The sequence below is a fragment of the Pithys albifrons genome, chromosome 13 (genome assembly GCF_047495875.1).
Source record: "Pithys albifrons albifrons isolate INPA30051 chromosome 13, PitAlb_v1, whole genome shotgun sequence".
In the NCBI taxonomy this organism is placed as follows: Eukaryota; Metazoa; Chordata; class Aves; order Passeriformes; family Thamnophilidae; genus Pithys; species Pithys albifrons.
Genome location: NC_092470.1, coordinates 10,775,371 through 10,803,311, shown reverse-complemented (window position 1 = coordinate 10,803,311; position 27,941 = coordinate 10,775,371). Strand labels below are relative to the sequence as shown.

At 40.1% G+C, this 27,941-nt stretch overlaps 2 protein-coding genes across 3 annotated transcripts; one reads left to right on the top strand and one right to left on the bottom strand.

Annotated features, from left to right (window-relative positions):
* Positions 1-848: 848 nt before the first annotated feature.
* Positions 849-24,916, top strand: MYEF2 (myelin expression factor 2). Of its 2 annotated transcripts, XM_071568943.1 has the most exons (17): positions 849-1,104; positions 5,568-5,797; positions 7,004-7,056; positions 8,312-8,319; positions 8,429-8,522; positions 9,309-9,500; positions 10,178-10,331; positions 10,735-10,784; positions 10,871-10,934; positions 11,097-11,198; positions 11,400-11,450; positions 11,525-11,593; positions 11,872-11,970; positions 14,379-14,450; positions 15,590-15,792; positions 15,897-15,948; positions 17,740-24,916. In XM_071568943.1, exons 1-17 carry the CDS (start codon positions 920-922, stop codon positions 17,901-17,903), a joined length of 1,842 nt encoding a protein of 613 aa, XP_071425044.1. In that variant the 5' UTR covers positions 849-919; the 3' UTR covers positions 17,904-24,916. The 2 variants fall into 2 exon arrangements, with proteins under 2 accessions (XP_071425044.1, XP_071425045.1); XM_071568944.1 differs by lacking the exon at positions 14,379-14,450.
* On the bottom strand, positions 18,547-27,242 carry SLC24A5 (solute carrier family 24 member 5). Its single transcript, XM_071568945.1, has 9 exons — positions 27,149-27,242; positions 26,619-26,798; positions 25,200-25,283; positions 25,007-25,110; positions 24,586-24,686; positions 23,556-23,839; positions 22,472-22,678; positions 19,531-19,632; positions 18,547-18,952 (listed from the first exon to the last, which is right to left on the bottom strand). Exons 1-9 carry the CDS (start codon positions 27,240-27,242, stop codon positions 18,630-18,632), a joined length of 1,479 nt encoding a protein of 492 aa, XP_071425046.1. The 3' UTR covers positions 18,547-18,629.
* Between the last annotated feature and the right edge of the window lie 699 nt (positions 27,243-27,941).

Genomic DNA, 27,941 nt, shown 5'->3' with positions numbered 1-27,941 from the left:
CCACCAGGAGCTTCAGGAGCCTTCATTTCAGGATGAATGTGGGGATCTTCTTAATGCTGGGCCTCCCAAAATGTTTGGAAAAAACCCATACAAGCTATTTTGTATCAGAAATGGTGTGGCCAGCAGGACTGAGATCATCCCCCTCTGCTCACACTGGAGAGGCCACACCTTGAATCCTGTGTTCAGTTTTGGGCCCTTCACAGCAGGAGGGACATTGAGGTGGTGGAGTGTCCAAAAATGGGCAGCAAAGCTGGTCAAGGGTCTGGAGCACAAGTCTTATGAGGAGAAGCTGAGGGAGACAGGGTCTTCAGCCTGGAGAAAAGGAGGCTCAGGGAAGACCTTGTGGCTCTCTGGCTCCATGGAAGGAGGTTGGAGCAGGGTGGGGGTTGGTTGCTTCTCCCAACAAACAGGTGATAGGATGATAGGAAATGACCTCAAGTTTCACCAGGGGAGGTTTAGGTTGGATATTTTGAAAAAATTCTTCACAGAAAGGTTTGTTGAGCACTGGAACAGGCTGCCCAGGGAAGCAGTGGAGTCACCATTCCTGGAGGGATTTAAAAGACGTGCAGATGTGGCACTTGGCGGTCTGGTTTGGTGGTGTGCTTTTCAGTGCAGTGTTAACATTGGGGCTCGGTGGCCCTGGGTGGCTCTAGGTGGCCCTGGGTGGCTCTAGGTGGCCCTGGGTGGCTCTAGGTGGCCCTGGGTGCCCCAGCGATGCCGTGCCCGGCGCAGGCGCGCCCGTGCGGGGCCCATGGCGGCGGGCGCGGGTTGCCACGGCAACGCGCAAAGCCTCGGCGCGCGCGCGCCTTCCCCGGGCCGCGGGCGCCGCTCTCGCGAGACTTGCCGGGGCGGCGCGGCGAGGCCGAGCGGTCGGGGCCCGTTTCAAACCGGCGGTCGCGGGGCCGCGGCCCGGACGGACATGGCCGAGAGCGACAGGCCCGAGGCGGCGGCCGCGCCGCGCAGAGCCGAGGAGGCGGCCGGGCAGCCTCCAGCGCCGCAGCAGCAACAGCCGCCGCCGCCGCAGCAGCAGCTGCAACAGCCGCCGCAGGATGAGGAGGCGGCGGCGCCCGGGAGCGGCGCGGGCAGCGCTAATGGCGTCAAAATGTGTGTGAGGGCAACGCAGGGCCGGGCGGGGCGGGCGGCGGGGGCAGCGCGGGCGGGGGGTTCGGCCGGAGCCCCCCGAGCTCTGGGCTCCCCCCCCCGCGGGACCGGGGCACGGCCGGGGCGGGGGGCCCGGCCCGGGGAGGCCGCGGCCTGGGCCGGGGCACGGGGGAGCGGCGGCCACGGGGCCGGGCCGGGTGAGGCAGCGCCGGGCACCGCGGAGGCCCCGTCCGGGAGTGCCCGCAGCGATTCTGGTGCCGGTCACGTTTCCACTTGGGGCCGAAGCCGTGTGTTGTGTAGAGCTGGTAGACGTCTTTGTTTACGTGGGGATGGTAACACAACCCCTGTGGTGATTTACTGTCTAAAAACAAACAAAAACCCCACACGCGTGCTCGAAGTTTTTTTGTAAATTTTAACATCTTTATACGTGGTGAACGTAGACTGCATTGCCTAAAAGGAACATGATATAAGGGAGCTGGAACTACCAGCTCTCTAGAACAAAACCATGAATAACTTTGATGTCAGGCTTTGAGTGTTGTGACTGCATGAAGTAGTTTTTGGCCTCAGATCATTGGAATTTCGATATCTCTTCTAATCTCATTCAAATCTTGGAGGGAAAATACATTTGTAGTAGACTTACTGTTGCAGTACATCAAAGCTGTTTGAGATCTCTTTAGACATGTTCCAAGCAGCCCAGCTCTGGTACTGTTGTGTTTAAAAAATGCATGTGAGATTGATTTCAATATAAAGTTGGAGCAATAAAAGCATATTTCATGCCTTTACTTGACTCCCTGTGAAGTTAGTTTAGTTTACAAGTTGAAAATTTCTCATTACTGTAAAACAGAAGTCATGTTTTTGCTCTTTTGCCCTGAGTCTAGGCCCCAGCTTTCAAACTACACGGATTAGAATTGAATTTTCACAGGATTGTCACCCTTTTGCTCCATTTAGGTGTACGAATTTTATTGCCTTTTTGGGCTGCTGCTGTTGAAGTAATGACTTAATTTCTTTTTATCTCTGTTGTGAGCAATGTCTTACTTTCCCTCCAAAGCCTCACAAGCAAATGAAAAATCCCAGTCATTGCATGTGGTAGAAATCACAACTTGAAGTTTGAAAGTAACACAGAGTTCTTGGTAACAGATACACAAATCTTGTTTCACATACCGTTTCTAGTCTCCCAAAACACCTGTGCAAAGAATTAAGCTGTCAGTGTGGGTGTGAAATGTACTAAAGTATTTCAGTAACCTGGTTGCCTTAGCACTCATTAGATTGGAGAGGAATCCTGGTCTCAACTTGCACACTTCCCTCAGTTTATTGTACTGAGCAGTGGAACTGTTCCTACAGCAAAGCTGCGCTGATTGATCTGTGCTTGGGAGTCACGTGTTGTGAACTGCTCTCATTTCTGTCTGTGCTGATATTACTGTGGACACCTGTGAGCAGAGGAGTAGAAGTTTGTTTTTAAACAATCAGCTTTTAGGGCTTTCATGTTGGCGTACCTTGTGCTCATTATTTTTTAGGCTTCTAGTTTTGTATGTGGAAACCTTGGCTTTTATTTCTAAAACTATGGAAAGTTCAAAAGTAATTTTTTTTCAAAAGGTGTAATTGCTCTTTCTGATCAATGAGGAAATGCCTTTTTAAAAAGAAATAATTGTAATGTCTGTTTTTCAATACTAGAAACTCACTCATGATTTCAAAGTCAAATGTTAATTAAATCTGTAAAATGTGTAGCTCCTACAAAAGGTAAAGAATAGAAATTTCTATTGTTTTTCCCCAAAGAAGATGTCAGTTCATAGTTTGCTAGGCTGTCTTTTCTGTGATCTGTAGGTGACTAATGTGACATTCCTTTGAATGTATTATTTGTTAGAAATTATTTTTAATATTCAAGGAGGAGGGTAAGAGCTATAAAAGGATCTCTGCCTCCAGCTTGTTCACTGGCCTGTGTTGATTTTGGCAGATGAGTGTTGCAAGTAGAATTTTTTCTTTAATTAATCCTCTATCTTCAGTAGACTGGCTGTGATCCCCAGACTAAGAGAAGTGTCGTGTTTTTTTCCAAGATTTAGGAGTTTATGCCAGACTTGTATCCTCTTTGCTGGTTTGTACAGCCAGGCCTTTCAGAGCCTGTGGATTCCATATTTGGAGACCTGTCTGTTCCTGTGCACTACACTGAGCACCAAGGGGCTGTTTCATAATCCTTTAAGCAGGAAAGAGCTTAAAGGCTAAAGAGAATCCATTGCTCTAATCCTAAAACTTAAGGAAGAACTCAGATTTTTACTGGGAGTCTCATTGGGCAGGAGTTTTGCATTTGCAAATTGGACAGGTTTGGAAGGAAGTGATCTGACTGCAAAACCTGATACTCGGCTTTTTCCCTCTCCTCTCCCTCTGGCTCTCTCCAGTTCCTGCATTGTTCCCTCCATTTCACTTCATTACACAGCCACACAAGAACTACGTTGTCACACAGGCAGGATGGTGTGGAGGAGGGATGGATCGTGCAGGGGAACTGGAGGATGCTTCAACCAGATAACATGTTGTTGACTTGAAACGTTTTGAATTTTACAAATGCTTTGCCTGGAGGAGTGTCTGTGCATCTCCCAGTTGCTGATCTTCTCTTAATCCACTTGTAAACACAAGGACTGTGAAGTTCATATCGCACAAGTATTTCAAAACTGGGGGAAAAGTCATGGGAGAAATATGGATGTGTTTCAATTTATCCCTCCCTGCAAAGTGCCCAAGCTGGAGTAGATAATACGTTCAGCTTCATGAAAGGCATGTGCTTTTGAGTGCAAGATTTCCACTTACTGTTTTGTTAACTCTGCAGAGAGCTGAAAATACTCTCAGTTAATCAAAATTACTGATTATAATCAGTATATATCCTATATATACTGGTTGTATGTATATGTATATATACTTCCTATATATCATGGCTGTAAAACTGAAATGCCTGTTTTGGCTAATTTTCCATCAGAAACCTTCCAAAGTGTCAAAATGAGATAAAAATGAAGCCTTCTGAAATGTGGGAAAGACAGTAAAGATACTGGTCTAATTTAAGCAGGGTTTGCAGTCAATCACTTTTGTCAGTCCTGTAGGGCATCACCTTCTAATTGTTCTGACTCAGTGGCCAATGCTCACTTTTTAAAAAAAGTTTGTGTTAAAGTACTTTTTAAGCTTCTCTTCAGCTAAATAAACAATGACATGTACCTCTAAGTAGCGTCTGTTCAGTGGGTCACATCTGTGTGGCTTTATTCAGTGGATTCAGCAGTTCAGGAGTTACATTGTTTTAAAGTAACAATTCAGGCACCTTGGACCTCTTTTAAGACGCTGAATCAGCTTGGGGTAGTAACAATGCCAAGAGTACCAAAGAGTTCTGATATTTCATTTAATTTTGTTCAAAGTGTATAGTTTTATTGAAGTTGAGATTTGGGCTGTTTTAAAAGAGAAGCAGCAAATTTTCTGGCATTTTCATCTAAAAACTAAAAAAAATTTAAAAGGAGAGCAGCTGCTGTTGATAAATTTTTGAAAGACCAAGGGCCAGAAGTCTATTTTGTTGTTTCTGATGAACAATACCCAGTATCTTAATTAGTCTTAGATGTGTAGTGTGTCTTATACAGCTGTTCTATGTGCATTTAGCAAGTTTTCAAATTCTAATAGTGTTAAACAGTGAGACTGAAAAAGTATTTGTTGTTCTTAGTTGAGTTTTAATTGCCATCTAAAAGCAGTCTGGCACAAATTGTGAATAAAAGTTATTTATGTGGTACGTAAAATACAAATTGATTTACAACCTCTTGGAGTTGATTTGGATATATTATCATGACATTGAATTAAGCATACTGAGCTGCTGCTTTGTAACTTAGACCATTTCAGTTCTCATTTTTGGGGTGAACATTGTGTGACTTGGCCAAACGTGATGTGAAAATTACTGAAGCACCAAAGTGTGGGTGCTGGAGCTGATGTGTCCGTTGAGTCCTTCTATTTTGATATTTGTAGTAGTGTCACAGTACCATCTTTCTGAAGCTTGACAGACATGATGTGCTGGAACAGGTTGTCCAGAGGAGTTGTGGGTGCCCCATCCCTGGAAGTGTTCAGGGTTGGATGGGGCTCTGGGCAGCCTGGTCTGGTGGGAGGTGTACCTGCCCACAGCGGGGGTTGGAACGAGGTGACCTTTGAGGCACCTTCCGACCCAAACCATTTGGGATTCTTTGCTTCTGTGAAACGGAGTGTAACTGAAGTAGCAAGATGTACTTTCTTTACTTAATATTGTAAGATTATTTTTTGTTCTAGATAAAACAGTGTATTTTGGAGTTACACTTGTAACGTGAATTTATTTTTCCTAATTTGAAAAGCCAGCATTTGACATCGTGGGAGTTCTAATAGCGTAGGAGATGTGCACATGTGTATATTTATAGGAGGTATGGTGGTCTAATGATCCAACACAAGACTGATAGTGTTTTTGTTTGGATTTTTTTTTAATGTAGGGATAATGATGAGACAGCAAAAGAAGGGAAAGCACCTGTGAAAGAGAAGTACGTTGCAAAACTGAAGGCAATCCCTTCTCTTGGAAACAAGAATAGATTCCACCCCTATTCCAAGGAGAAGAATGCAGGCTCTGGAGACAAGAAGGCCGTTAATCGTAATAGAGTTTTTATAAGCAACATCCCGTATGACATGAAATGGCAAGCTATTAAAGATCTTATGAGAGAGAAAGGTAACTTATTCCTTATAATACACTTTACATAGGAAGGGATAGGACTTAATTGCAATGTATGTGTCCTTTGAGCCACACAGATTTAAGCTGACTTTTTTTGTTTGGCCTTTACTTGGTACTTCTATCTCCCTTCCCCTTCTTTCATCCGAGACAATTGCATTGCAGAGTAGGATGGGTAAATGAAGTGCTCACAATCTTCTGCCATTCTGGTGTGACAGTAGAGAGTATATGCATGACTTCATGACTTCTTAAAGAGATTGTGTTTCACCTAGTTGTAGTTTTTGTAGATTTTTTTCCTTAAGGGCTATTGTATTTAAGCAACACATTAAGTGTGTTAATATGAATAATAAGGGATGTCTTTCAAAAGTTGTTTTGTATTTCTTTGGTGGAATCTGGCTGTGGCATTAACTTTGTCTGCATTGTCACTACTGCCATGACTGTTTGTCTGGAGATTTGTATTAAAAGCTTGTTACTATTGTTGCAGTTCCGATAGAGAAATCTTAATACCCCCAAAATTTTGTTTCAAGTTTGGGGTAAAATAATGATAATATATGGATTTTGTAAAAAGTTAGTTCTGTGTTTTCCTTGAAAAATTGATTCTTCAAAAGTAATGCAAAGCACACTTGGCTTTTAGGCTGTGAAAAATGCCAGTACCCCCTTCTGTAACTGCTGGTTTATCTGTTGTAAGGTGACGTGACTATTTGATTGGTTTATTTACTGAAACTTCCTACTTTAGAAAGTGAGTTGCTTGCTGTGAAATATTTGATGTGTAAATTTGGTTATTATTGAAGGCAAACTTATGATTGAAGATATTCAGGTAGAAAGTCACCTTAAAACAGGTGTTGTGAGTAGGATGATAAATGTAACACTTTCCAGTGAACGCTGACGTTTCATTTGTTAGGTTAAGGGACTCTGTATATCTGAATTTGTTCACCAACTATATCATACTGGCCAAAATATGATCTGTAGTATGAATTAGGTTAAATATAGTTGTTTGTTTTTAGCTTTTGAGAATGTGGCTGCTGCATATTTCTGAAAATTAGCTAAATTACATAGCCATTGGCAGGAGGTATGTTGGTCTGGTTTTGATTGTTGGTGAATAATAGGTGATTCTCTGTAGACTTGTGCACAGGGGCACAGTAAAGAAAGATACTGGTGTTTAAATGCATTGTCTCTTGGTATTTTCCCTTTGTATGTCTTATGTAGTTGGTGAGGTTACATACGTGGAGCTGTTTAAGGATGCTGAAGGAAAATCAAGGGTAAGTGCCGTGGGCAACAATCTGCTAGAGGTTTAAAAGTTCCTCAGCAGTTTTATTTTTGTATAATACCTGTACCAGTTATGGGAAAGTAAGTTTCATTTTACACTGATTTTCATTAAGGAAGCCTTGAGGATTCTGTATTAGAAGTAGTCTGACACTTTCATGCAACTGACACTAGCTGGCTGTAAAGGACAAGGTACTTCTGTAAATGTTAACAAATGGCATTTACTTAATCCTTCTTTTTAGCCAACACCTTTGTTTTGGTAAAAATTGTTTCATATAAAGGATGTTCAATAAACCACTAATTTTATTTAAATTTTGTTAGTGTAGTATTCTCTTCTTGGGGCCAATGAGTATAAAAAGTTAGCTAAGAATAAACTGTGTGAAGTGCCTGATTTGACAGCTCTGCAGAGTCGGTACTTTAAACACTGGATTTGCTTTCTCAAAACTAAATGGATGGAGATGGTTGGTAGCCAACAGAGTGCCTGCAATGAGGCACTGAGAGTGAAGATTATTAAAGCTCCTCTGTCTTCTTAAAATAGTTTAAAGTTGGGCCAATAGCAGCTCTGAACCTGCAGTGAGAACATGAGAAATGCAGATTTGATTCTTAGCTGGGGTTGTATCAATTGTTGTAAATTGCTTTCTTTAATACTTGTTAAAACATCCACATGCTGTCAGCTTTGCTATACTTAAAGCAATCCTCTACTCTTTGCTTTATTAGAAGGATTTTGGTGCAGTCAATAAGGTTATTTTCTTACAAGGTAATTTCTCAATTCTGCTGTAATGCTGAAGAGGTTTGCAGACTCCTTGTTCATTGTACTGGTATACTTGATGTAGGTAGATTTGAATTCTTTAGTCAGTGGTCAGCTTTTAATGACATGATGAGTGTCTTGATTGGTTTTTTGTTATGTTTTGGGGTTTTCTTTCCACCCTTTCCCTCCCACCTCCTCTCCCCAGTTGTCCTTACATGGATCTGTGTGGCATTTTTCCAATTCTGGTTTGGCTCTAAGAGTGTAAGAGGCAATGTATTCTCTTGCATTTGAAAGGTATGTATGTTGAGAAAGTAGGAGAAATTCGGATTGGCTACCACTAAAGAGCATGTATTACGGATTTTGAAGCTGAAAATAACTTGCATAGTTATTTAACAGTGAGCTGGGATCTTTAACTGGAATCTTCATTGCTCTATCATATTGCTGACTGACTTCTTGTTTGCTTGTTTTCTCTTTACATATGGTGACAAATCTCATGGATGTAGGGTTGTGGGTAAGTATCCTTTTTTAAGTGTGTAGAAACACACTCCTATCCAAACATTCTATTAGTTTTGGCATTTTGGACTTTATTTTAATACTCTAAATGTTTTGTTCTCTCTAAGTGTGGTTGAATTCAAAGATGAAGAATTTGTTAAGAAAGCGTTAGACACTATGAACAAATATGATCTTAGTGGAAGACCCTTGAATATTAAAGAGGTATGGCTATTGCTCCTTTTTTGAGATTGAAATAGTAAAGATAATGTAGCTACTGAGATTACAATACAGTGGTTTAGAATCTTAGATGTGTAATTTCCAGGTTAAGTTTCTATGAAATTTTCTTGATCGTCTGAAGTGCCTTTGACTTGCAAAAGGTCTGCTGTGCCAAGTGAACTGACAAAGACTGTGTCCTAAACTTAGAATAATCTAAAGCTGTTTTTCTTTAAAACAACTTCATATTCTTACCTTAGTGTCATTGGGTCTTTTCCTACCTAAATAATTCATTGCTTGACACAGAACGAGCTAATTATCAGACTATTGTGTATGTGCAGAAATGGGGCTGGAAGTAGAGAGGTTGTGCTGCCTGGAATGTGAAATAATACCAAGATTTCTATTGTGATGCAGTTGTTCTTGTCCTGTTACAACTTTAATAGTGGTATTAATAAAACCACCACCTAATTAAATTAATTCAGTTCTTGGAATGAGGTGCTAGGTGGACAGCCCTTTAGCTTGAAATCTTCTCTACCTGTCCATAGGGTAGGTACAGCATGTGAAGTGGCAGTGCACGCTGCCTCAGCAAGTGCTTTGCCAATATGCCTCAACCCTCATCTGAGAGGACCCACCTCTAGAGGTGAGGGAATTAGGTCTCCATGCTAATTCAGTTCTTGATTCCTCTGACATGGACAAGAATGTTAGTTGAAAATTTTTATGTGTTTATGTAGAATTTCAGCAGTATTTTCTTCTTGTTGCTGGTCCTGTTAATCATTAGTTTTGCTGATGTTTCAGGATCCTGAAGGTGAACATGCTCGTAGGGCATTACAGCGTGCAGGAGGACAGTTTCCAGGAGGACATGGACCTGATGCAGCACCTGGGATAATGAATTTACCACCTTCTATTCTCAATAATCCAAACATTCCTCCTGAAGTTATCAGTAACTTGCAGGCAGGCAGGCTTGGGTCCACTATTTTTGTTGCTAATGTAAGTTTAAAATTGTATTTTATAACTTTAATATTTGATCTTTGTAAGACATGTTATACCTGTGTAGTTCAGTTTTAATATAAAGAGGAAGTTGGGAATTAGTTCACAATGAGTATATTCAACTGAAAATGTTGGATATATATTCAGATTTTGAACATGGTAAGATACATTAAGCTCCTGAGGCTGACATGCACTTTTAATTACTGCACAGTTATGCGTTGATTAAAAAACATTTAATACGTCTTTTTGCTAGTTACAATTGCATTTCTTTTTCATTAAATATACACTTCAGTTTATCTTGCTAGTTACTTTAGACTAACATAATAAAGTTCCAGCAAATATAACAGTGTAAGTTCTTCATTTGCACAAAAGACTTCTGTATCTGCATGAAGTCTTGTGCAAGTACAGCTGCTCTTCTCAAGAACCAATCCATTTCTCAATGTTAGTATGCTAATTAAAGTACAATACATGTACATAGAATAAATTTTTACTTTTAGCTGACATTTTTGGACTTGGTGTGTATGCAGTGTGTGTATATTACAAAATCTTGCCTATTTACATTTATCAAGCGTTTTGTGAAGCTGAAGAGTTAACAGCAATGCAGAAAATCTCTCCAAATGTAATGGCAGAACAGAGATGTGCACTGAAATCCCTAATTCTCTGTGTTTCTTTGTAAGCTTGACTTTAAAGTTGGCTGGAAGAAGCTGAAGGAGGTGTTCAGCATTGCTGGAACTGTGAAGCGTGCAGACATCAAAGAAGACAAAGATGGCAAGAGTCGAGGAATGGGAACAGTTACCTTTGAACAAGCAATTGAAGCTGTTCAAGCAATATGTATCCTTGGTTTTGGAAAAGAATTGATCAAATATTGGTTAGTCTTTAATGGCTTCTGACAGCATACAAATGGTGCTTATTTGCCCTGTATGTAGGAAGTAGAGTGTAATACTGTGCAGATTACAATTGTAATAGTGGCTGAATTTACTGCTAAACTCTCAAAGTTCTGGTGGTGTTGAACGAAATGAAAACATCTGTGAGCATGAGAATCATTAAACTGTTTTTCCTGTACCTAACAGCTTGTTTTGCATTTTCTGGCCTTTGAATTGGCATTCTAAAGATCAGGTAAGGAAAGACAAAAATCCTAAGTATGCTACGTAAATAAAATAAGTTATTACATTAATTCTTCATAAATAGTAAAATTGCCTTCTGCAGTTAGATTCCTTGACTTGCATTTCTTCAGCTATGTTCAATGGACAATTCCTGTTTGATAGACCCATGCATGTGAAAATGGTAGGTTGCTTAGATATATTGCTGCCTTACGTGTCTCTGCCAAAACATTGAAAGGGTCATAGCATGACATCCTTGTTTTTTATCAGGATGACAAATCAGTTCCTCATGAAGATTTCCGTGGTGCAGACAGCAAAAGCTCCCAATTGCCTCGTGAGTGCACATTCTGTTTTCTCCTCCTTGCACTTAATATGTTTTGGCATAGTTTAGTAGTGCTTTTTGTTTGCACAGTTTGGTAGTACTTTTGCTTACTGTGGTCTCTGTATTATACAGAAGAAAATCTCTCTTCTGATGATACTAATTTTTGTTTTCAAGGTGGTCTTGGTGGCATTGGTATGGGACTTGGACCAGGTGGACAGCCCATCAGTGCAACACAGCTGAGCATGGGAGGTGGAATGGGTAGCATGGGGCCAGGAGGTAAATCCGTGTTCTTAATTTTTAAATTGTACAGAGCTGTAAGTTTAAAATTGTCATTTCTGTGTTTGGAAAAATGACGGACTTCTGACAAAGCAAGCCTTGTTGTGGTGTGCTTTAGAGATTTTAACTGTTTCTGAGTTTTTAAAAATCCTTTAGGATCTCGCCTGTCTTCTAAATGTTATTTGTCTTTTTGGTTTAAAGGTATGGGAATAGACGGTCCAGGATTTGGTGGAATGAGTAGAATGGGAGGCGGTACGTGCAGTGAAGTTTTTTGGATTAATTATTTCTTTAATGCTGTATAGAAAACACTCATCCTTATTTTACAGGCCTTGCTGGATTTCGTGGAATGGAAGGAATGCCTAATATGGGAGGATTTGGAGTCAGCCGGATGGGAGGTAGTTGAACACCGTTCCTGTACACTTACTAGTTTGCTAATATTTATTTATTAAAATTTCCTCCTTTGGGGATGGATAATATAGATGAGTTCAAAGGACATAGTTGCATAATGGAGGCCTAGGAATTGGCATGAGAGTTAAATATTTAATAGGTGCCTCTGAGGTAGTGCATTAGACCCACTTCTATTTAAACAAGCAGCTGTGAAACAAGTGTTGTAGGAACATCAACTTGGGTGTAAATAACAGAATATTCCTGTTTTTTGCTTTGTTCTCTACAGAAATGTTCCGTGGTGGAATGGGAGCAAACATGGAAAGAGAATTTGGTCGCGGTGACATGGCATTGAACCGTGGGTTTGGAGAGTCTTTCGGAAGGATGGGTATGGGAACTGCTAAATTTTTTGTGGAAAGTTGCATCCAGAGGAGGGCCATGGGGATGGTGAAGGGTCTGGAGGGGAAACTGAAGAGCAGCTGAGATCACTTGGTCTGTTCTGCATGGAGAAGAGGAGACTGAGGGGAGACCTCCTGACAGTCTACAACTTTCTCATGAGGGGAAGAGGAGGAGCAGGCACTGATCTTTTCTTTCTGGCAACTAGTGAGGACCTGAGGGAATGGCCCAATGCTGAGTCAGGGAAAGTTTAGGTTGGATATCTGGAGAAAACTTTTCACGCAGAGTGTTGTTGGGCACTGGAACAGGCTCCCCAGGGAAGTGGTCACATCACCAAGCCTGACAGAGTACAAGAAGCCTTTGGACAATGCTCTCAGGGTGTGACTCTTGGAATGTCCTGCACAGGACCAGCAGATGGATTTAGTGATCCTGATGTGTCCCTTCCAACTCAGGATATTCTATGATAGTATTTGCAAGAGTTTTACCAGGAAAAGAGGAGATCTGGATTCGTTTGGTCATCTTCTGTCCCTTCGCCCCAGTCATTACTGTAAGGATGTTATCTGGGTGTTTATTACAGCCACCACTTGGGACAGAGGTTCAAGTGTGGAGGTGTTTTTCCATCTGTAAAATATAAATGGAATAACAATTTGAAAAAAGCATTTAGCTTCATACTGTTAATTTTGTGATGTGTTAAATGTTGAAGTACATGCCTCTGGTAATCCTGGACAAGCTGCTCCTGTGCAGCCTTTGTGGCTTCCAGGAGCCTGTTGGCAAGTGCTTGGTTGGAACATTGTTTTTACTGCAAATCAGGTAGCACTGGAAAGGAATGGTGAATTTAGGTGCCTGCAGTTTTCTTCCTACCTCAGAACGGTATTTATTTGCCTCTTCTGAGGCAGCTTCATTTTGTTCGTAGATGATGTCAGTGTTGTTTGTAGCTGTTGACAGTGGGAATCCCTCAAAGGAGTTACTCTTCTATATTCAGAGCCGCCTTGAACTTTGTTACTATGCTGTTACCTGGATAAATCATAGAGTCATTTAGGTTGGAACAGACTCTAAGATCATAGAGTCCAGTCTTCAACCCAACATTAAACCAGGTCCCCAAGTGCCACATCTACATGTCTCTTAAATCTGTTCAGGAATGGTGACTCTACCACTTTCTTTGTCCGCCTGTTCCAGTGATTGACAGCCCTTTCTGTGAATAAATTTTTCATAATATCCAATCTAAACCTCCCCTGGTGCAACTTGAGGCCATATCCTCTTGTTCTATTCCTTATTTCTTGGGTGAAGAGACTGACCCACCACCTCTGTAACAACCTACCTCCTTTCAGGTAGTTAGAGCAGTAAGGTCTTCCCTGAGCCGCCTTTTCTTCAGGCTGAAGCCCCGTCTCCCATAGCTGCTTCTCACAAGACATGGGCTCTAGACCCTTGATCAGCTTTGTTGCCCTTTTTTGGACACACTCCAGCACCTCAGTGTCTTTCTTGTCATGATGAGCCCGAAACCGAACACAAAATAATTGTGTAGAAGTGATAAGAACATAATAGACTTGTCATTTGAGCTGGTCTTAAGGCCTTGGAATCAAGTGTATGCTTCCACTCTGGCTGCTTGCAACATTGGGTCAATGTCTGTTTCCTAAGGGAAAATGCAAAGCCACTGCCGTTAGAAATGTTCATGCAAAGAGTAGGCTCTGAGTCTTCTGGTAACATGTTTGTTTTGAAATGTATGAACGTGGCCATTGTGAGAAACTGGCGTGGCAGTGTTTCATTCAAGTAGATCCAGCAAGCCTCATCTTACAGCAATCTTACCCTATAAACAGTGTTCTGAGAATCAAGATTAGTTTCCCAACTTAACCTTAAATAATGGAAGGAAATTGTAGGGACTTAGAAATACAATAGTTAATAGATACCATGTTTAATCAGGGAAGGCCCTAAGTACTCCTGTTGTAAAATTTAGGTTAATGGTATTTGAAGAAGAAATACTGTGAAGGCATTTGGCTTTAGTAACCCTGAAACCAAGGAGGGTGTCTTTGATTGGGCTATGGCATCAGTTAGTGAAATTGGGGATGTTTGTTTTGCAGCAGGAATTGTTGAATGTTTGTACTCTGAAGTTCAAATAAGATGAAGCTTTGAGTTTTGAGGTTGTTCTTCCCAATGTGGGAAATGGCTCATTTAGTTTTACCACGTTTGTGCTGCTGGCAGACTGTCAAAGGGGAGAAAAGCTAGAAAGAAATCAGAGTAGCTTAAATCCCATAGTAGGAAGGGAAGAAGCTGCAAATTAAAGTGTTCTCTTGCAATATGCTGCCAGGTAACATTGAGATCAGTGCACTTCATCCACTTGTGCTTTGTTGTTGTCACTAACTGGTGGTTTCAGTGTATGTCACTTTATTGTTTTTCTCTGTTTAGGTGGTGCAATGATTGGTGTTTTTGCAGGAGGAATGGGAGCACCTAGCATGGGCCCAGTAAGATCTGGAATGAGTAGGTTAACTTGTTTCAATAGAACCTAAATGCATAGGCAATGTAATGATATGTGTACATGAATCAGAGGATTTGCTTGTAGTGTAGTGTCTTGCCATCGAAGAAGCAGAATTCTGTTGCATGTGACTGCAAGTCTAATAGTTTCCAAAGCTGTTTGTCTGAGGGAAAAGTTCAGAGGAAAACTTGGTAATACAGTTTTTCCCTTAATCTTAGTTTTGAAATGGTTTTAACTTCTAGTTTGGAGGGAGAGGTGATTAAAGTAAACTTAGGTTCCAGAAAAAAGACAGATGGGGCACTTTTATTTGTGTAAACTTCATGAAGTTGACCCTCAGTAATCAGTCATCATTGAAATAAAAATCAGACTTGAATTTCAGATTATTACTCAGTTTAATTTTGTGCAGAGCTCCAATACCAAGTTTCTATAGCAGCAAATGTCTGAGTTCCTCAGGCTAGAGCAGATGAGAAACTAAAATCTTGCTAGTGCCAGTCTTGAAAGGCATAAGGCGTTAAAAGAACATCCCTTGTGAATGATCTTGATAATTTTGCTGTACATTAATTTTTAATTATGAATCCAGAAATAATATTGGAATGTCATTGCTCTTAGTTCTTTATATAATATATATTAATATGTTTCATTGCATGTATTGTAGGAAAGTCCGTGCTCTTTACAGTACTTGCAGTAACTTCTGTTTTCTGCAAAATAATGCCTTCTGTGGAAGATTTTGTCATTAAGTAAGCTGAATGTAAATGCAGGAAGTCAAATAAACAACAGTGAACTGGGTCAAATTATCTGTATCTGAGCATTGCCACAGTTATCTACTTTATCTTTTTGGTACAGGGTATCTCATTTTTGTTAAGTAAACCGCACTGCCTTTAAGTCTGAATTCTTGTGTTCAACATTTTGCTACATTAGGTGGTATGACTAACAGCTTGACACTTTGTATCTTGTAATACTTTGTCTTAAAATATTAGCCATGCTACCAGATAAATCACTGTGTGTGTATGAAAGTAATGGTTTATATTACAGCAGGTCTAATAAAGTTATTTTTCTCCTAACACAAGAATTTTATACAAAATATTTGTGGACTAATTACTAAAAAGAGGTATTTATTTTATTCTCCATTTCTTTCTCTGTGTAGGTGGTGGAATGGGTGGTATGAACAGTATGGCTGGAGGAATGGGAATGGATCGGATGGGTTCCGGGTTTGATCGAATGGGACCAGCGATGGGTGGAGGCCTGGACAGGAACATCGATATCGATCGAGGGTTTGTGCCTGGTCCAATGGGAAGTGGCATGAGAGAGAGATTGGGCTCTAAAGGCAACCAGATATTTGTGAGAAATGTAAGCAAGCAAATATATAGAAACCACAAGCTTATTTTGTGTGTATGTTTGATTACATGCACTTTTTGTAATACTTTGTTATCAATAATGCTTTTTTATTCTAGCTTCCTTTTGACTTGACCTGGCAGAAGCTAAAGGAGAAATTCAGTCAGTGTGGTATGTATATAAATCTTACCCCTGCTCAGCTCCATCAGCTCCATGTTTCATGTGATGTTTGTTAGCTAAGGACAGGAAAACAAGACTGTTGCCTTTACTCTGAAGGACAGTCTGAGTAGCTTAATCTTTCTTACTTCACCCAGCTTCCTTGAGTTACATAAATAATTTTTAGGCATGTTAGAACACAGGACTTAGATACAGTATGGACTGTGTTGGCTCTGAGTGGCCACCTGCTATAAATCTTACCCTATTCCATTAATAAAATTACTCTTTGAGATTTTTCCTTTTCTGACATGTCCTCTGGCCAATAGGAGTGTATAACGTGGTGTTTCTTTTGAGATAAATGCATGCAGGGGCCTGGGCCTGTACAGTGCACTACTTTAGAAATGGTGCTGCATCAAATCAGAATTAGTGATTTTGCCATAGTGGCAGATTGGGTTTGTTATGCATATAGATGATCCTGACTAGCATATTTGCAGGCTGTAATGTACCCCTTTATCTTAAGAAATAAAGGGCCTTTTGGTATAAGATAATGGATTACTGCCATTATTTAATAATTCTTTTTATGTAATTCAGAAAAGTTTGTCTTTTCATAGAAGTAAAATGAAAAATAAAGCTCGGGTATAGAAATACATGATGTGTTTTGAAAATGCGGTTTCAGAATGGAAAGCTTTAACTGAATTACAGGTTGACTTTTCTTATTTTGGAGAGACAGAAAAGACAAATAATTTAAAACACTGCTGATGCCTAAGACAGTCATACAGCTGTTTGCAGATTTGATATGAATTGAACTTGCAGTTCAACTGTAAAAAATTATAAAGTGTTGATTTTCTGTTTTGTAGCTGGAGGATATAGTGCAACAAGTTCTTTCTTTTTTTAAGTCTTAAATGTCTGGGCAATTTTAGATAGTTGAAGATTTGGGGTTTTTTCATTATCTCATTTTCAGCTAACAGATGTAGTAATATGTTCAATTGCTTTTAAGAATTTAAAGCAACAGATTGTATTCATGTCAGTATCATAAGGAAGTACAAAGACTGTCTCCCCATGTTCAATTTGAGTGAAAGGCCAGTCTTATGTAATACTTAAAAATAAAAAATTACTTATTTTAGGAAAAAATTTTCTTTGCCCAGTAGCATTCTGGGGCTCAGGAGGGGTGTGCTGTTAACATGCTGTAAGCAAAAACTCACTATCTCCAGGGAACTGAACATTCTCAGAGGTACCAAGACACCTTCATAAAATACTGCCTTGTGAGTTGGGTGTCCAGCCTCAAGAAAACTCGGTGGGAATTGAATAATGAATGCTACTTTTCCACCGCTCCTAACCTGGTAACTAAATTGTTTTAAAGGCTCTGCAGCTTTTTAACAAAACTACTTGATTGTTGCTATTGCTGGATACGTTTTCATGATGAACAGGGTGGACTGGTCTGAGCTACAGTTCAGTTAATGCCTGTCAATGCTCATACTTCTGTCTGTCCACAAATGAAACACAAACTTTCCCCTGAGTCTTACAGGGCACTTTGTTTCAAACTTGAGGTCAAGTACAAGCATACTTAGACTTTGATGCTGGTGTGAAGGAAAGATTTGAAATAGTGGATCTTAACTGGAATTCCTCACTGCTGTTTTGTCCCATGTCACCTTGCCTGAACGAGTCAGTGTGCCAACAGTCTGGAAGTGCCAATTTCATATGTTCCCCTAGATTATACTTGAAAATGCTTTTTTATCTCTTCTGAGTTCTTTCAGTTGTTAGTGTACTGAGGACTTGAAATAACCGCTGTTTAACTTATTTGTTCAGGTCATGTAATGTTTGCAGAAATAAAAATGGAGAATGGAAAATCAAAGGGCTGTGGAACAGTCAGATTTGACTCACCAGAATCTGCTGAAAAGGCCTGTAGGATAATGAACGGCATAAAAATCAGTGGCAGAGAAATTGATGTTCGCTTGGATCGCAATGCATAATTTAAAACTGTGTGTTAAGGAACATTCCTATGTCTGTTTAGCTTCTCTATCTTAGTAAGTCATTTTTAGTAACATTGTACGCTTACAAAAGCTGTAAAAAGAAACTTTTAAATCCCACCAGCCTTTAACAGTATAGTGTTTAATATACTGTGATACTTGTTAACTGAATCTTACTATGTTTGGTTTTTAAAGACAATTTGCCTGATTTTTGTTGTTTTTTTAGAGTCACTGAGCACCTGCAGGTCCCTGTAGACCACGGAAGCTTTGGATGCTCAGTGCCTTTGGAAAATTAGGCCAAGTGTCTCTAGTCATTCAGTTTAAATGAATGGTTATACTGTTTTTAATAAAATAAGCCATTTTCTCTGTTAATCGCAAGATTGCATAGTGGGATTTATTTAGTGTTTTCTGATTTTTATTTTTCCCCTCCAGTGTGTATCAACATTGTAATGTAAAAAATAGATGTCTTTTTTCAGAATTTTGGTTTTCTATGTGCGTTGTAGTCATACTGTGATTCTTGACTCTAAAAGAAAGGGCTCCAATTAGGCTGTGATGTTTTTGTTCTACTTGATATTACTTTAATGACATAATTTAGTTCTGTATATAAGACTTAGAGCCCAGTGGGAGTTTGGAGTTGTTTTTTTTATTTTATTTTATTTTGACTAAATGAAGAAACTGATTTTTTTCTCCTGCTTTTATTTTTTTCATCAGTATAATCACTAATTAAAACTAGTTACCACAGACCCTTGTAGGATTGTTTCCTATGATGCCAAGTTCATATAAAATTGCTAATACAGTAAATACTAAGTACAGTACAAGACAAATTGTTCCCAATTTTTTATCTATTTTCCAGCCATTCAGGTGAACTGCCAGAAAAATAAAAACAACAGAGCAGATAAGAGAAATGGCTGTGTATGTCAGACCACTGCTGTTCACTTCTATGGGTCCTGATGTGTTTATGAAGGCAGTTTTTATAAACCAGGGTATTCCCAAACAGAGCATATCAAATACGTTGGATCCTACAATGTTAGACATCGCCATATCTCCATTTCCTGTAAAAAAGAAATGCAAATAAGTTTGCTTAATTGTATTGTATGAAATTGCCAAACTGTTTTGGAGGAACAAACTGCCCTCAGTTTCTCACAGCACCCTTTTCAGATTTTGCATCGAAGGAACTGTAGTCACACTTCTACAGAACACAGTTTTGGGTACCACAAGCATAAAAGAAGTCTCCCTAAATCACCAGCATCTGCACAGTTGCACTTAAAATAAGCTAGACAGGCTATTATAAAGTTCAATTAAGTTTAACAGACTATTATAAAGTCCAGTTAAGTTTTAAATACCAAAACCTACAGTTGTGTTCTGCAGTAAAGCTGTAACACTTGATCAACAACAAATAAACCAATCTAGAATGCTTCTCTGAGGTACTCTGAGAAGTTTTTAAATGTCTGAGCCACAGCTTTTTTAGGTAAGCTATTTATTTATTTTTAGTAAACTTAAGCTCTAGAATCTGGAGCACGAATTTTGAAGTTACTCCTTGAATTCCTGGAAATGTTGACTAGAATTCTTTTTTTTTCTTAGTACCTTTAAACACATCCATTGGCATGAGGTTGAATACTGAAATCTTTACCTTTTCGAGCCACCAGCACACTTGCAACTGTATCTGGTACACTTGTTCCTGCTGCTAGTAATGTGAGACCCATTACTGACTCTGGAATTCCCAGTGTTTCACCTGCAGTTGATCAATAATGTTAGAAAACGCAAGTATGTTTTTAGTTAGGTTTCATCCAAAGAAAGTGCTTTGGACTTTGTTTGCTGGAGAAAGAATTAGTAATCATACAGTAATTTCAAATGAAATATGTCAGCAACTTGACTACAAATGAAATAACAGTCACGAAGTAGTTAAGAACAAAAAAATATCATCCTGTCCTTGTTCTTCAATCAAATCAAAAAGGAACTGTAGTACAGTAACCATCTTAACTAGTTTCTCCAAAGACCTGTGTGGAATGTCTCCAGTGGTCAAACAATAGCAATTATGAATTTTGTTCTTGCAGATAAAGTAGATGTTGAAATGTGTAACAAATTACTACTTTTTTTTTTCACTCTCAACTTCTAGAAAATATTGTAGTCTCTTTATGGTTTCAGGCATCTCCTTGTTAGTGTTCAAAAGTCTCATGAAGCAATAACTCTTACAAACACCCTCTTTAAAGGGGAAGGGGAAAAGCACATGAATTTTCTTGGGTAGAAGGATCCTTAAGATACTATGAGAATACTGTCTCAACTATATGTTTACCATTTCACTCCAATTAGAAAGTGCTCAAATTTGGAAGAATGAAAATGCAGAGTTTTTATATGACTTTTAAGTACAAGTAACCCTTTAGAAGTGTTAGTTCCTTTAGGTAAATACTTGTTTAAATTAAGAAAAGTTTTCAACTGTTACTAAAAGGGCAGCTTATTTTTCCCCACTGTCTATTTTTCTTAGCCCCACGTGTCCTGTAACCATATTAATTTCTCATTTAAAATACAGGAAGTCTTCAAAACCATTTTAGCAGTTGTAGCATTCAGAACTATCAATATGCTGAAGTGTTTGACACTTCTATTCAAGCTTTTAAGTAATTGGTTTTTCTTAAACTTTTTTGTTCACTAAAAAGTATCTTACAGTATTTTTTTATTGTTGAAATCTGAATTCTTGCGTGGAATGTTTTGACACTAATAAGAACAATTTTATTAAAATAAGAGGCAGTGCTCTAAGCTAGGTCAGCACTTACCAGCTTAGTCTGGAGCAGCCCAGTAAATTTAAGTTTGAAACTAATTGTTGGTTCAGAGGGACTAACATGATTCTGTTGTAGAGTTTGTACTCTCTTTATCCTTCCATCACTCGTAAGAGATTTGTAGGATGAGGGACCAACAAAATCAGTTTTTATAAACCATCCAGGCTGGAAGATAATGGTTCAAACCAAGGTGAAATATTAATGAACCAGCCTTATGTACCCAACAGTAGTTTCTAGCCCTCTGAAGGTTATAAGACAGAATATAAACTCAGGAGAATCTAATTTTTCTTTTTATTAGATAGATTTATGTTCTATTCAATGTGTAGGGGTTTGGGTTTTTTTTTCTGGCAACTGACCATAAAGATAGAATAGTATTATTTTTCTAGCCTTTAGTTAATTTTGTGTATTAGTGGCAATGTCTTGCTATAAGTAGTCAAATTTTCTTTGCTAACAACAGAAAGGTGTACTAAGTTAGGTTTGTTCTTGGCCATCTAAATTTAGTCCCCAGCTATGACACCTTTGTGACATTCTGGTAGGCTGATTATGCAATGATAGAATCTTTGAGTCAACCTTCATAAAAGGACCTGGACTTGAATATAATGTGTGTAACTTTTAGTGTTTTAACATGTAAATAGAACATATTTTCCCTAGAAGTAGTGGGCCAAAGACCCCAGTACTGCCTGTGATGACTATTGAAAGTGAACTAATACACTATTGAATCTCCACTGTACCTGCTTTCATATGAATGAATGCTTTGTCTTGTAGAACAGCAATAACTTCGACTTGAATCTTGTTTCAAAGGCTTTTAGCATCAAACAGTGACCCCTTGCTCTTTAGATACAACTGGAACATTATTTGACCAAGGGGTGAACATGGTGGGTGTTGTATCCAGCCATCTACAAGTGATTTCTCAAAGGCTTACCAAATGTGTAGGTCTGTTTCTGCACTGAACGAGGAGTTACTCGTATCTGAGATAGCAGAATGCTTGAGTAGGATTAGTGAACTATAATGTGGAAATGGCGAGCTTTGTAAAATTTCTTTCTGTTTTAGAGTTTTGTTTTCTTCTTTTTTTTTTTTAATTAAAAACTGGATTTCTTTAAATCTGACTGGAGAAACAGTGAAATGAGAACTTCAGTACCTTGAGGTACTTACTAGAATGTTTTTACATGCAAGTTCATACCCCTTCCCTCACTTAAATTTCATCCTTTTACTGCTTCATTTTATAATGCAGATTTTTAAGAGATCTACATATACACACACCTTCCAAGAATGTTTAAAACACATGATGCTATAGTTGAAATAATACAGTACAAAAATTTGAAGTTTTTTTGGCAGTTAATTTAATGCCAAATCTCTTACTATATCATTAATGAAAAATACTGGTGTAGAAATAACAGATCTTTTCCAAAAACTTTACCCTCTAGTTCCAGTCTTTGTGGATTTCACGTTTATCAGCCTTCAGCATGACAAGTTTATTGCTGTGTATTTAATTGTTTCCCTTAAAGCAGTTTAATGAAACTTTTTTTATATAGGCTGTTTTTATGTAGCTATGTAAACAAATTCTCATTCATGTGATGGTAAGCAGAGTGAAGCAGCTCAACTGAAGTTCCATCAGTAGATGGAAGAGGGTGGCAAATGCAGCAGACAAAGTTTCTGTTGGTTTTCTTTGTGGTGATTTTTCATAGCAAAGTCTGTGTTGCTAAACGGACTGTTTGTTGTGGAAAGGGAAACTTAAAAGGGAGCAAACTGTTTTTTCATCTATTCTTGATGCTGTACAGCAGCAGCACTGTAGGTACCTACCTGCTATTGTTATCATCCATACAAGAACGTAAGTTATTGCAGAAATCCATGCTGCTGAAATTAAAAATGTCACCATGAACCAGTTCCTCCAAAACTGCCTTCTGCAATCAGGTATAGTGAAATAGAGGAGTGTAATGATGGGAAGGGATAACACCCACAAAATTCTCTTCATATCCGCTTCAGGCATGGTGAAGACATTTGGATGATCTGTTGAAGAAAAAGTAATTATTTTAAATTTTGGCATTAAATTTGAATCATAGCATACAGTATATTACTGTCCCCTACCTGTGAGAGAATACTGAAAAAAGGTGAAAAATAATTGCTCAGGTTCCTGTAGGATTGTGTAGTACCTACGTCACTCTGGACAAAATTCTGAATTCAGGTTACTCATGGGGAGATTCTGCTTGTACACAAGAACATTTTTCACAATGAGAATAATCGGCTACTAAAATAATCTCTCCAGGGAAATGGTGAATTCCCAATGCTGAACATTTATAGGATTCAGCTAAACTGGTGTGGGCCATACTCTCTAGACTGTGTTTTTGCCAAGAAAGTTTGGACGAGATGATCCCTGGGGTCCCCTTCCAACCTGGTATTCTATGATTAAAATGTTCTTTATTACCACATCACTAGGAGAGAACTAAGGTGGATGAAAATGAACTTTTCTGTAAAGATTTACCCACAACATTTACCAACTACCAACTATTCCTTCTGACATGATGCTTATTTCGGGCTACAGTCCTGTCATTGTCATAAGAAAACAGTGTAAGTACAGTTATCAGTGTGGCTTTCAGGTGATAGTGCATTTTACAAGCAGTGCTGCTGGGAATTTTCAAATGTACACAGCAAAGACCGAAATTCTAACATGACAGAAATGAGCAACTATTTCTCTAGCAACTAACTTATAGAAATATCACCAGTCTGATTTTGCTTAATTTTATATTCCAGGTTAGAATAATAATTTACCTAAATACTATGCTGGAGTTCTGTTGTGAACAAAATCTTAATACTATCTCAGAATGTGCTCTCGATTAGAATTGATGCAGACAGGCATGCAGAGTGCTAGAGACAGCTGTAATAATACCTCCAGAGATTTCATCAAGCCCATGTAAGCTTGTTGAAAGTTGGGAGTAGTCCAGCTCATCTTGAAAAATCCCACTGTCTGTCCTTGACTGTTGACGAATTAGAGGCCCACTCTCTTCCCTCCATCCAACCAGTGGCTGCTGCTCTGCATTCTCTTCCATAGCTTTTGTGAAACATGTACAGCAGGGACTGAACTTTTTCATGAGGTATTGGTTGATTTTAATGTCAAAACACAGTACCAGAATATAACACCCATATATCAATAATAAGGATGCACTTTCATACCTAGAATGAAAAACAGGTTTTATATAACATATAGTATAAAAGAACCCAGTGGCTGGTATAAGTAGAGAGAGAGAAAATTTGCATGAGTAATAAAAGGAAAACATACAAAAGCATCTATTTGCAGTTGTATGGCTGATGTCATGGAAGTTTGTGAGTGTCCCCATGTATTTCAGCAGTTTAATTCCCTTCCTCTGCAAATCTTGTTTGTGTATTGTGTAGCTGCATGTTTTCCAGGGAATCTTACTGACTGAACATCTTTCTGATATTTGCAAAACTGAGTCTTCATGTGATGGTTAAATTAGAAACTTCAAGAGACTTAGTGCTGGACTTGAATGTCCTGTTGAGGTAACAGAAGTTTTGGTGTTGATAGAAGAGTTACAACATCAGAAACTCATGATCTTCTGGCAGACAAATGTTTTTCTGAACAATGCTGCAATGAAAGGAAAGGCTCAAACAGAGTAAATGATGAACACTAATTGGTAGGCTAGAACAGTTGTGACAGTAGTTGTGACGTCTGTACAGACAAACCTATGCAGATCAAACTTTATAAAATACGCAGGGTTTGAATGTTTAAGTAAGAATCTCTACAAGCATTGTGACTAAGTTTTTAAAGCCAACAGGATGTTTATTTCTGTTAGTGAATGGCAGTTCAGGCTACTTGAAGTTTGGGGGGTTTTCTTTGTTTTTCAAAACAGTGTCTCACTAATCTTCAGTCAACATGAATCCAACACTACTTGTGCTCTTACCAGTAAATTCTGTTGTCGGATATCATCGCAAGGACTGCTGCTGCACTGATTGTATATGCCAGACAGTCTCTAAACAGTGGCCAACAGGATAGCCTGGAAACCTGCAGATCAGAGTCATTTACTTTTCTCAAACCTCTCTGTATTACTTTCACTTAAGTGCTGTAAATGCTGCATCAATATGTTGTTTCTATATTATGTAAAAATTTAAGATTCTTAGGAATGACTTAAGTATGATATTTAACAAGTTAGTGTTTTTAAAAACTTTCATAGCAAGTTACCTTAAAACTGATTACATGCTGGTTTTGCTACTAAATAATAAACTTGGCAGTTGTCATAATAAGTCTCTCTTGGCTTTTGTTGGCAAATGAGAAAGGATAACTCTTTGGCTCTTAGGAGCAGAACTATCAAAGTGGATACATACCATGCTGGAAAACAGCCCACAAGCTGCAGAAATACCAAGGAGATTATAGATTGCTGATCCAAGGATGGTGCTGACGCCGATATCTCCCTTTGTCACAAAAACTCCTATAAGGAAAATGGTTCTCTGGTATGTTTCAGTTCAGCATGCAAAGAAAAGAATTCTGGGTTGTAAGGAGTCAAAACATGTCTCTTACCTAGAAAAGCAGTGACAAGCTCTGGAGCAGAGCTTCCAGCAGCCATAAAGGTTGCTCCAGCAACATCCTGGGAGAGGCCAAGGCCTGAGAACAGAGCAAAATTGATACTTCAGAAGTCTACCCTTCACTTCATTAGCAGATAATGTTAGATGGTACTACAGTTTAATAGAATGAACTTTCACTACTACTTTTGTACAGTCAATGCATTTATTTGAAATTCATAACAATATCTTGAAAACTAGCCTCATTTATTGGGCTAGTTTATTTCTGACTTTATTACAGAAATTAGTTTAAATACTAGAAACGAAGTATTGATAATTTTCAGATCATGTTCAGAGCTCTTGTAAAATAGGCATTTGTATCCAGGCTTTAACTTAGTTTCATATGACTAATAATTGTCAGGAAGTTCCTTGGACTGTACTGTGATATTGTTATGTGATCTATGTCAAGCCTGTCTTGTCTTCCAGGGAAATCTATACTACTGTGTCTTCACATACCAGCAGTTAAATGCAAACCAGTGCTGCAATCTTAAATTTTCACTTCATTTGGACAGTATAAGAGCCTGTGTCTTGCTTGAAAGAAGTGAGATTTTTGTTCTAGTAAGTTGATTGTTTCTGAAATGTAACTCTCTCTGGGGATCAAGTCCTCTGCACAAAGAAGAGGGACATTTGGCTAACCATGGAAAAAAGTCTGACAAATGCTTACTTACCATCAATTAAAACAATCAGCTCCACAGCAGTTTTAAAGCTTACATTTTCTCTAAGTGTTCTGGTTTGGAGAATGGTTTTTGGTGTTCAGGGATGAGTTTCCCTAAGGAATTCTTTTATTTTTGGCAGTGAAAAGCCGAACTCCCAGCCAAGACCATCCCTTTCATTCAGTGGTCTGCTGAAGCCAGGGGAATTGTTACGGGTTTATTAGATTTCAGAGAACCACTGTAACTGTAGTACTCCTTTGCCTTCTGTGTCATACCTTTAATATGTAAACAATAACTCATCTTGATATTTGTTCACTAATTTCAGAGAAAGAAATTCTAATATAGGGAGAGGTTTGGTTTCTTAGTTTGTTTCCACACGCCACCCTTCCCTCAGTTTTTGGGTTTTTTTCCTAGTAACCTGTACATCCTACTGTGCACCCCAAAGTTACACTGCCAGTTTAGTTAATACTGAGGAAGGATTAAGATTTTCCTCTAGGCAGGAAGAAAGTAAATATTAAATGAACACCCATGCAGTGTAATCAGAGTAGGTTATTTCAATATAAAATTGGTACTATGTATCAAATTAAATATGCTTGATATGTCTGTGCACGAAGATTGAAAGTTGTTTAGTTTTGTTTCAGAGCACTCTTTCAAGCTTTTTAAAAGAATGTTTTAAACCAAGCTGCTCAGTTTTACAGGGAAAAAAAGATCAGGATGTCACTTACATTCACTGATGATCTCTAGGGAAGGTAGGAAGTAATCATCGCACACAATGGACACAGCCAAAAACATGTATAGTATAATTATGAAGTAGATAACGATTCCTCCATCCTTTCTCTCCTGCGGTGTGAAAAATCCTTCAGGAAACTCCGAGGAAGACGAGAGGACACAACGTGTCCCGTTCTCTGAAAATTTGAGCACAGAAGTGTTACACGTCCTGAACACTTTTCCATTCCTCAGGTTGTGGGTCGGGACTGCGGATTGGAGCTCGGGTGGATTCCGCTCTTTAGAACAGCAGCGATGTCACCCGGGCTCCGCACACCTGTTCCCCCGCGGTGCCCCCGGTGCGGCCGTGCCCGCACTCCCCTCCATGCCCGCACTCCCGCTGTACCCGCGCTCCCGTCCGTGCCCGCGCTCCGCTCTGTACCCGCGCTCCCCTCGCTCCCCTCCGTGCCCGCGCTCCCCTCTCTCCCCTCCGTGCCCGCGCTCCCCTCTCTCCCCTCCGTACCCGCGCTCCCCTCTCTCCCCTCCGTACCCGCGCTCCCCGCGGGCCGCTGTGCCCGCGTTCCCCAGGCCGCGAGCGCCGCCAGCAGCACCAGCGCCGCGCTCCGCCGCGAGCCCGCCCGCATCGCCCGGCCCGCGCGAGCCGCTCTGAGCGCGGCCGCGGCAGCCACGCGGGCCGTGAGAGTCACGCGGGGCCGCGCCCCCCCCCCCGCCCTCAGAGAGGCCTCCGCCACCGCCTTCGGGGTCCCGCCCCTCTCAGAGGTCCCGTCCCTCTCGGGGGTCCCGCTGTCCCGCTCGGGGTCCCAGCGTCCTTCTCGGGGGTCCCCTGACCCACTCAGGGTCTCGCCCCTCGCAGGGGTCTCGCTGCCCCTCTTAGGGGTCCCAACATCCCTCTCAGAGTCTCACTGCTCCCCTCAGGGGTCCCACCACCTCCCTCAGGGGTCTTGAGCCTGGGCCGTGCCCGAGGGGCTCATAGTGAGCCGCACTGCAGCCCTGTCCTTGTCCTGCTCTGTGTTTGGGCGAGAACGGAGGTTTTTGGCCATGGCGAGGGAGGCTGTAGTGCAAGGTGCTGACCGTGACACCCGGGTGCTGTGGGCTGTCTGGGGAGATAAAAGGTGAAATTTAAGCTTACCCCTGTGCCTCTTTTCTCCTGTGACAACTTCTGCTTATTCCCCCTGATCCCCAGGATCCCTGTGCTGGACTGTGTGAGCATTGGGCTCACCCTTTGCTGGGGCAGATGGCTCTGCCATTTAGGAGAATAGTTTGCAAGAGCAGAGCTGAGACCTGCATACAATCCTTCCCTTCAGACCCAGTTCACTGAACTC